Below are 9,796 nucleotides of genomic sequence, written 5' to 3'. Positions count from 1 at the left end.
CACCGCGCACTAAGAGCCGCACCTGAGTTTCAGTCTCCCCTCCTGCTCCTCCCCTCCCTGGCTTACGTCATCCCGGAGCGCCGGGGACGCTGGGACAAAGCTGTTAACGGTACTTCCTCGTCACGTGACAGGTTACGCCCCTGCTGGCGCGTGGTCCCACCCCCTCGGGCCGCGGTCGCGATTACGCTCTCTGTGGCCTGCAGGAAGCGGGCCGCTGCCGGCCGAAGACGCAGCGCCGATCGGGACCGGAGGAGCTCTAGGCCAAAGGGGTGAGCCAGGCAGGATCCCGGGACCCTTCACCGCTTAAAGCCGGCGAGAGGAAATGAAACACGCGGGCACCGGCGGGGAAGGGAGGGAACTAGCGGAAGGTGTCATGGCGGCCGCGCTCTGGGGTCACGTGCCCCGCAGGCCCGCCTTGATACTTCCGGTCACGTGCCTTCAGAGTTCTCGCAGCCAGCGATGGAGGCGAGACCCCCCGGTAACAGAGGCGGTGGCGACGGCGGCGGCTGCTGGGTTTCAGCCTCTTCCCGGCAGCGTCTCTAAGAAGCGCAGCGGAACTCGACTCGACTTAGCTCAGTAACTTACTCCTTGCCCAAGGCCGTAGCTCCCACCTGGTAAGTTTAGACCGAAGAATGGGGGTGGGCGGGCGGGTGAAGAGCTGACAGGCCTGGGGGCTGCAGGACGGCGCGGAATCTGCCCCTTTTTCCTGTGTCCCTGTCGCCGTTGCCACAACTCCCAAGCCCTTTATTATTCTGAAGCGAGGAAGAGGCGACCCCTAGTCTACTTGTCGGTAGGAAGCCTTACCTCTCCACTGAAAGCAGGGACTCGAAGATTTATTCAAAGCCGGGATCAGACTTGGCTTATGAGAATGAAGGACGCGGAGGCCTCTCTGGGGCTGAGGAGCCCGTCCCGTTAGAAAATGTGCTGTTGAGTCTTTCAGTTTCTGTAAAGGAAAATCTTTTACCTTAGTGTCCACACACCTTTTGCTTTACCTGTCAAACTTACCACTCTTAAAACCTTCTTAACCCGTGTGCCAGGCCAACCCCCTACACACACATCACATTTTGGTCTGTGCCCAATTTGATCATCTTTAAGCACCAACACATGGAAATAAATAATTATTTTAGAAATTCCTCAGTGTTCTCAGAGACTACATTGTTTAAGGAAGTGTATTCAGTTGACTCTTAAATGCCCGCTTTAGGGTCTGTAAAATGGGGGGCGGGAGGAGAGAGATAAAAACAACCTTTTGCCCATCAGAAGACCCAGTTTTAAAAACGTACAAAAACTAAGTGGTTTAAAATATACCTTGCAGTAAGTACTGATTTCATAAAGGTGTGGAACAATTTTTCCCGTTGAATTCTTACCAGAAACCCCAACATACAAAGCAGCATGCCATGGTGGAATTGAGTTTGGGAGCGCTCAGCCTCCCCTCTTGGAACACAGTGTGAACATCATGAACTGGGCTTTGGTAACTAAGCCAAAGCTGCCAACCCTAAGATCGATTAAAAAACATCAAAACTAGAACAAATGAGATGGAGAGGTCACAACAGAGGAGAAGGTAACCTCTAGTATCAGGCTTATGGCTTACAAAAGATCTAGACTCTGGAAAGAACTTTGTACCTTTTAGCAGACCGGAAATCCGTTATTTGGAAAGAAGGGAGAGAGAATTTGGAGGCATTAAACCTGTTCTGTTATTCCCACTCATCTAACATTTGGCAGTGCATCAGACCGATGAGCTTTGATATTAAATACATATGGTAGTGCTAATGTTAAAAAAAAAAATCCACACAAATGCAGAGAGGGCTCTTTAAAATTACTAGGAAAGTTGGTGCAAAGAGAGAGGAATCAGTTAAAAAGAATGCACCCAATGATCAGCTTCAGTCAGTTGTGGCTGCCTCCTGTACGAACTGCTCTCAAGGCTTATATCTTATCCCTGCTGGGCTGTCTATACCTTTTAGCCCTGCTTTTCTGCGCTGCTGGTTTTTCCCTTACCATCAGAATGTTGTCAGGTGTACCTTGAGCTTTCCTAGAATTTTGACCACTATTTCTACTTCATGGATGCCGCTACTAGAAGTGTCTTTGGGGACTTCCTTGGTTGTCCAGTGATTAAGACTCCCTGTTTCCACTGTAGGGGGTATGGGTTCGATCCCTGTTCGGGGAACTAAGATCCCACATGCCACATGGCACGGCCAAAAAAAAAATGTTTTTTTAATTAAAAAAAAAAAAAAGTGTCCCTTCCTCCTTTCTCTCTTTCCTGCCTGCAATGTGACAGTGTCAGGCATCCATCTAATAGTCCCTCCTTGCTCCATTTATGATTACCAACTGATTGCTCTTCTCTCAATTTTGGTATCATACTCTTTGTCAGCATGCAGTATTTATTAGTGAATATGAGCATACTCTTCCCTCTATCTTGCGTCTCTGTCACATTTTCCTCCTCCTGCCTCTCCCATCACTGCTGTAAAATGAAAAAGTGCTCGGTCTTAAAATTGCTACCTCAGTTATTCCCTTTAATATCTTCTTTATGTGTGTAACTATTCTTAAAACAGTACATTTTGATCACTCTTTACATACTTCCAAGGTCTTATTCCCTGTAGTGCTGAACTGTTAACATTTTTTAGGATTGCCTGATGGCAAGCAGCATTCCAGTCTCCATTTTGTATGCTGGCAGACACAGAAGCGCTTTCTCTAATAACAATCCTCCTTTTAGTGAGTGATAAGGAGTTTATATTTCACTTGTTGCCTTTTTTTCGTCTGCCCCATTTATCTCTGCACATTGGAAAAGGAGATGTAGGTAATGGAAATGCAGACATGAGATGTAGGAAATGGAAATTTAAAGATTTCTCCTGAATAGTTTCAAGTTCTTCCTATCCCTGTTTACTTATAAGCCAGTTATTGGAATCTGTGAGGAATGGTACTCTGATCTGTGAGTTGAGCGCTTTAGTGCTTCCTGGAGTTTAGCCGAGGATGTATGTACAATGGTTTCTTGTTATGTCTTAACCAAGACTGTATTCTTTTAAGAACAGAGATCTTAAATTGATGTCATAGGTATTTATTGGACTATTTCTATGGACTAAAATATGCTGCTGGGCTCTGTATTGCCATGAACACAACACATGCAGCCTCTTCCCTTCTTTATGAAGCTTGCGGTCTTTCGGGGAGAAAGGCATTAAAAGAATTACTTTAAAAATTAATTGCAGGGACTTCCCTGGTAGCGCAGTGGTTGGGAATCCACCTGCCAATGCAGGGGACACGGGTTCGAGCCCTGGTCCAGGAAGATCCCACATGCCACAGAGCAACTAAGCCTGTGCACCACAACTACTGAGCCTGCACTCTAGAGCCAGTGAGCCACAACTACTGAAGCCCATGTGCCTAGAGCCTGTGCTCAACAGGAAGAGAAGCCACCGCAATGAGAAGGCTGCGCACCGCAATGAAGAGTAGCCCCTGCTTGCGGAAACTAGAGAAAGCCTGCGCGCAGCAATGAAGACCCAACGCAGCCAAAACTAAATTAATTAATTTTAAAAAATTAATTGCAGTAGTGATAAGTGTTGTAAAGGGAAGAATACTGTAACTTTGAAACTTAGAGTAGGCAGAAAATGAGTAAAAGCTAGTTGATGGAAAGGGAGGAGAATGTGCAGAGGCTCAGCACAAGGCATGCATGTGCCTTTACCCTCAAGCAAGTAAATATTTAACTGCAAATGAATAAATGCCTTTACTGGAGGATTTTGCTGTTTAAAGAAGTCTTGTGGCAGATTATTTCATAAAGTAAATAATCTTTTAAGTAAAGCTAGATCTTCATCAAGCCACGTTGTTTAAATATAACTGCACCGATGTTTTTCATAAAATATTCTGTGGCTCTTACAGAGTTCTACTAGAAAGAAGTTTTTGCCACCTAAGGAGCCACCTTCAAGAAAAATCTAGAAATCATAGAAGCCCTTGTAGGATGGTCCTATTGGTTCTATTAAACTTCGTAAAACTGGTCCTTGTACAATTAACAGAGGTGCTACAGATGACCAGGGGAAATTTGCCAAGCAGGTTAGCTGTGAGACAATTGACTAGTTATTCCCAGTGTTCAATAACTTATCTCTGATTTATTTTTAAAGCTCCCTCTAAATAGATTTTAATATGAATGGTTTTACATGCTATGCATAAGAGGCTATGTTTTTCCCCAATTGATTTAAAGTAGCCAACTCTAATAGTTCTATTAATCTAATTTATTCTCCACTTTACAGTTTCTCTCTTCATTCATCTTTCTCCTTACCTTCCCATCTCAGAAAGGTTTTCTTGTTCTTTTCCAAAGTTAACACTTTTTATTTGTGCCTGTAAGCCCAGTTAATTGGTGACTTGCTCTGTCAGCTGTAACCTTGTGTTTCCTCCATATATGGACATATTTAAAATTATCCTGTAATTATCAGCTTATCCCCCTCCACACACACACCTCTCCTATCTTTCTCAGATTTTAATTCATGTTTCCTAAAATGTGCTTCATATGGTATGCAGTTTAATTTTACATAGTATAGACAGGTTTTTAAATGTTTTTAATAGTTACGTGTTTATTATAATATTGTAAAATTAATATTAAAATATTTAATGGTTCCATAGATTTTATAAAAATTATTATAAATTAAAGTTTTAATACTAAATAAAAATAGTACACATATTACAGAAATTGAAAATAACAGTTTTAATTCTTACCAACTCTTAACACCTTCCCATGTTACCTTATAGATGTGGTTTGATAGAAAATAAACTCTTGGAAAGACATTTTTAATAACTGCTTTTCTCATTACAAAATACATATTTATTGTAGATAGTCCAGAAAACAAAAAGAACATTCAAATCATCTGTAGTCTATCACCATAGGTAACCACTATTAAATTGGGTGTATGTCTCTCCAGTCATATATATTTGCAAAATAGCATAATGGAACTCTAAGGTCAGACTGATCCAGATTCAAACCCAGTTCTACTTCTTGGTGCTTTGGGAAAGCATCTTGATCTCTCAGACCCAATTTCCTTTATCTGCAGAATAGAGCTAATAATAGAACCTACCTGAGGATTGTTAACTGGGGACTGAATGAGGTAATGCCTATAAAGAACTTAGCCCAATGCCTGGCACATATTATAAGCGTTCAATAAATTTTAGAAGGTTTTTTAAAATTTAAGAATATGGAATCAAACTACATGCTTTTTTTTGCTTGCTTTGATCACCTAACAGTTTATCTTTTCATGTCATTAAATAGTCCTTTAAGGAATTCCCTGATGGTCCAGTGCTTAGGACTGTGCATTTTCATTGACAAGGGCCCAGGTTCAGTCCCTGGTCGGGAACCTTAAATCCTACAAGCTGCGGCACAGCCAAAAAAAAAAATAGTCCTTTAAAACAGTGGTTTTCAAGCTTTTTAAGCGACAGTAATCCTCTAATCAAAATCTTTGGAGGACATCAAATAAGTAAATCAGTTAAAAGATGGTATTATATATTAAGAATTTTGATCCTTTATCATATATAATGTATGGATATTAAAACTGTGGAGATTGTAAAGTAACATGGGAAAATGTTTTCAATGGCAAATAAGATAATTAACTTGGCTGTACTTCATGATTACATTTGTAAGGTGAGTACAGATAAGCACAATTTAAAATTAAGAAAATTGATGTTAAAGTTGTGAGATTGTGGCATTTTTTAAATCCCTTTTTGTTAACTGAACTTACTAGGCTCTGTCCCAACATTTATAAATGCCCACATAATACAGACTATTTCTACCTGCGTGACTCAACAGCACCTCACACTCATTTTCAGAGCTGAATTCCTTGCCTTCACTTTCAAACTTGTTTTTCCTTGTTACTGTTTCTGTGAGTGGCATCGCTGTACTCATGTCAGTTAGGCTTAAAAGTGGGGTATGAGCAAGCAGCTGTGATACCTCCTTCAGCACAGTGTCTATTCATCCTGCTTCCTCAGTACTCCTCCTCGTCTCTTCCTCTCCATTCTCACTGCCACCAGCCTGGTTCAGACCCTTTCTGGTCCTCCCTTCAGTCTCTCTCATATTGCCTCAGATTAATTTCCTAAAATACAAATCACTCCCTTATTCAAATCTTTAGAAGTTTTCTGTTGTCTGCCACATAGGGGGGTATTCTCCACTGTCTGCCTCCATCTTAACTGTCCAACTTCATATCCCACTGATCCCCATCATGAACTTTGTGCTACATCCAGAGTGGACTACTAACCATTTGCAGAGAGTTTGGAGCCTTTGCCCCAAGCCGTTCTCTTTGCCTATAATGCTTATTGCCTTTTCTCTGTCAAAACCCTCATTCAAGACCCAGTTCATAACTAACTTCTGTATAAAAAAGAATAAGCTACCGATACATGTAATAATGTGGTGAATTTCCAAAAACACGTTAAGCAAAAAGCCAGAGACAAAAGCGTACATAGTGCCTGAATTCCATTTATATGAAATCCTAGTACAGATAAAAACTAATCTGTGGTGATAGAAATCAGAAAACAGTTGCTCGAGGGTGGGAGGAAGAGAATTGACTAGAAGGGGACATGAGAGAAATTGGGGGGTGATGGAAATGTTCTCTGTCTCGTTTTGGGTAATGGTACACGGGTGTATACCGTTGCCAAAACGCATCAAACGGAACACCTAAGGACTATGCATTTAGTGATTTGCCTCTTGTTTGTTCAGTTAATTATAACTGAATTTTTTTTATTGCCCTAAGATATCTGTGACAAATATTTGACAAAGCCTCTCATGTGAAGAAGTTAATTGCCTCTGAGTCCTAATTCAGAACTGTTTTTTGTCTCCCTTTTGGGACTTTACACATTCTAATTTGTATACACACACACACACACGCATCTTGCTCACTAGACTGGAAGCTTTCTCAAAGCAGAAATCACTACTGGCAGACATGTGTCTTCCGGTAATCCCTAGACTCCTTGGCTCAGTACAGAACTATTGAATAAATGTATTCACACTGACCCTTTTCCTTTCCATTTTTGGGGTGGAGTAGCCTGTAAGGAAACTAAAAGGGAAGATCTGGCTATTCAAAATTCAGGTAGTCAACTTCAGAGAAATTAAACTTTCACTCTTTTTTTTTTACTTGTATTTTTGATTTTTAAATCACTGTTTCAGTGAATAAGAAATGTTACAATAAAACTTCACTTGTTTGCTCAAATTTAATTCTTTTGACACCTAGATATGCTAACTTCTCTGAAATTATAATTTGTACCTGAAGAAGTAAATATTTTTAAGTTATATTTTAAATCGTTCCTTTGGGAATGGAAGCTAAAGTCATAACTTCACCAGAAATGGCATATATGTGCCATTTGTGCCACCACTTTCCCCATCACAGCCCGTGGCAGACTTCATCAATCATGGCATCTTTCCTGTTGAGCCCAGACAGCCTCAAAATCCTTTTCAGCCTCATATTCCAGACAGCTACACTCAAGACTCTAGGATTTGGGTTGGGTGGTTAAGATTCCCAGGATGGGGTGAACTTGGGGGGAGCTCCAAGCTGTTTCTTCCTAGGTAACAAATTAGCCATATACAAATGAATCTTCCGCCTAGACTGGAGAACAGTTGAAGACATTTGATTGTTAAAAGATGGGGAAGATAGCATCTGAAGTGTTAAGTGTTGAATTCTTTCAGTTTTTTTTTTTTTTTAAGCATATTAGACCAGGTTTTAGATCTAGGAGTGGTTTTAGGAAGGTCACATAAAACCCTTTGGCTCTTAGTTTTTTCAGTCGAAACAAATTTGAACTAAATATCCAATAGAATGCTGTGTAATTCTAAAGTTCTGCAATATAGGTTACAGACCACATATTTGTAGTCAAATCATGTGTTTAAGGTTTAATAATATAACAGGAAAATAAAAATAAATAGAAAATACTCTGATTAGCATATGTGGAAATGGTTTGAAAACTGCCAGGTGTTGTCAACTTGCAGTGTTGTGTAAATTCATACCTGTGGTATGAGCAAAATGAAATTTGATTTTAAAGGAATAATGCCATACAGCTTTATCTTCAACTCTGAAAGAGGGAAGAGACTTTTTTCCCACCTTATTACTCATTTTAGATTTGGAAGGGACTCAAGTCAATGAATCCAACCCTAACTGAGATGTGAAATCTTTTTGTCTTTTTTAGCACCTTCTAGCCGTCATGGCAACTTCATCTGAAGAAGTTTTGCTGATTGTAAAGAAGGTGCGACAAAAGAAGCAGGATGGAGCTCTGTACCTCATGGCAGAAAGAATTGCTTGGGCACCTGAAGGCAAAGATAGATTTACCATCAGCCATATGTATGCAGATATTAAATGTAAGTCGGCTCTACTAAGTCTGATGTATGTCATATTTGTTAGTAACTTTATAAGAAGACTGCTTGTACAGTCTTTGTGGGGGTTTTATTATAATGTCAAAAAATCAACTATAAAAATAATTATAGAGTAGGATCATTGAATATATATTATTCTGTAACCTGCCTTTTCTACAATAATAGAGTATGTACAGCTTTACATGTGTAAATCTACCTCACATAAAGATCTCCACACATACCTTCTTTTAAGAGTTGCATAATAGTCCACTGAATGGATTTACACTTATGTATTTAACCAGTCCACTATTGAAGGACATTTAGGAAGTTTTCAGAATTTTGTTATTGAAAACAATGTTGCAGTATTGATCTATGCACTAATATCTTTTTGAGGTTTTATATATGGGATACATCCCTGCAGTGGACTTACAGGTTCAAATGGTTCATGCATTTAAAATCTTGATAGATGGACTTCTCTGATGGCACAGTGGTTAAGAATCCAACTGCCAATGCAGGGGACATGGGTTCAAGCCCTGGTCCGGGAAGATCCCACACGCCGTGGAGCAACTAAGCCCGTGAACCACAACTACTGAGCCTGGTACTCTAGAGCCTGCGAGCCACAGCTGCTGAGCCTGCGTGCCACAGCTACTGAAGCCCGTGTGCCTAGAGCCCGTGCTCCGCAACAAGAGAAGCCACCGCAATGAGAAGCCCGCGTGCCGCAACAAAGAGGAGCCCCTGCTCGCCGCAGCTAGAGAAAGCCCGCGTGCAACAACGAAGACCCAATGCAGCCAAAAATAAATTATTTATTTTAAAAAAAATCTTGATAGATGATGCCAGATTGCCCTTAATAAAATTGTATCTTTTGAGTAAAGTCGTCTAATTAATCTTTGGTTATGTGGCCATCCATCATCTGTTGAGAAAATAGACTTAGTTTTATACTAAATGTAGATGGGAGGAATACAGAGCATAATATTTTTATATCCTTTTTATGATTTTCAAGTATGAAAGCTAACATCAAACCCCCTTCTCTTTTCAGATTTGCAAAATTAACTTTGAATTTATTACCCAAAGGGCATGGTACTTTGTGACTCAATAACAATTAGGTTTAAAGGCACCAAGTGAATCCTGGGATTTAGAACCTTTACTCTGAAAGGGATTTCTGCAGTTCACCTATCTAAAAGACCTTGAATAGGAGGGACCCCAGGGGAGTTGGGCAACAGAGCCCTCAACAAATTGTGGTATCTTAACTGTGACCATTAATATGGACTCATTTATTTTCCTGGATATGAGATTCTTCTCCTAGATAAAATCCTGAACAGATTTCAAGGAGCATGACACCTCAAAACATAGACAATCCTCAACTTGCAGGTGGTCAGTTTACAAATGTCCTTTGTGTATGAACAGTTGCCCTAAGGACTTACCTCTAATTTGCTGCTGGAAATGACCAAGATCCTCATCTTTCTCCACTGAAATAACTTGAATCTTTTTTTTTTTTTTTTT

At 40.4% G+C, this 9,796-nt stretch overlaps 1 protein-coding gene across 1 annotated transcript in view; it reads left to right on the top strand.

Annotated features, from left to right (window-relative positions):
- The first annotated feature begins 440 nt into the window (after nt 1-440).
- GTF2H1 (general transcription factor IIH subunit 1) overlaps nt 441-9,796 on the top strand; it is a 35,300-nt gene continuing 25,944 nt past the window's right edge. Inside the window, exons 1-2 of the mRNA XM_007465750.1 lie at nt 441-614; nt 8,134-8,302. Coding sequence (XP_007465812.1) covers nt 8,149-8,302 — 154 coding nt within the window. The 5' untranslated portion in view covers nt 441-614; nt 8,134-8,148. The remainder of the gene's footprint in view (nt 615-8,133; nt 8,303-9,796) is intronic.

The sequence above is a fragment of the Lipotes vexillifer genome, unplaced genomic scaffold, assembly GCF_000442215.2.
Source record: "Lipotes vexillifer unplaced genomic scaffold, Lipotes_vexillifer_v1.1 scaffold2818, whole genome shotgun sequence".
Classification (NCBI taxonomy): domain Eukaryota; kingdom Metazoa; phylum Chordata; class Mammalia; order Artiodactyla; family Lipotidae; genus Lipotes; species Lipotes vexillifer.
Note: the sequence above shows the minus strand (reverse complement) of the source record. Positions and strands in the feature narration are given on the sequence as shown.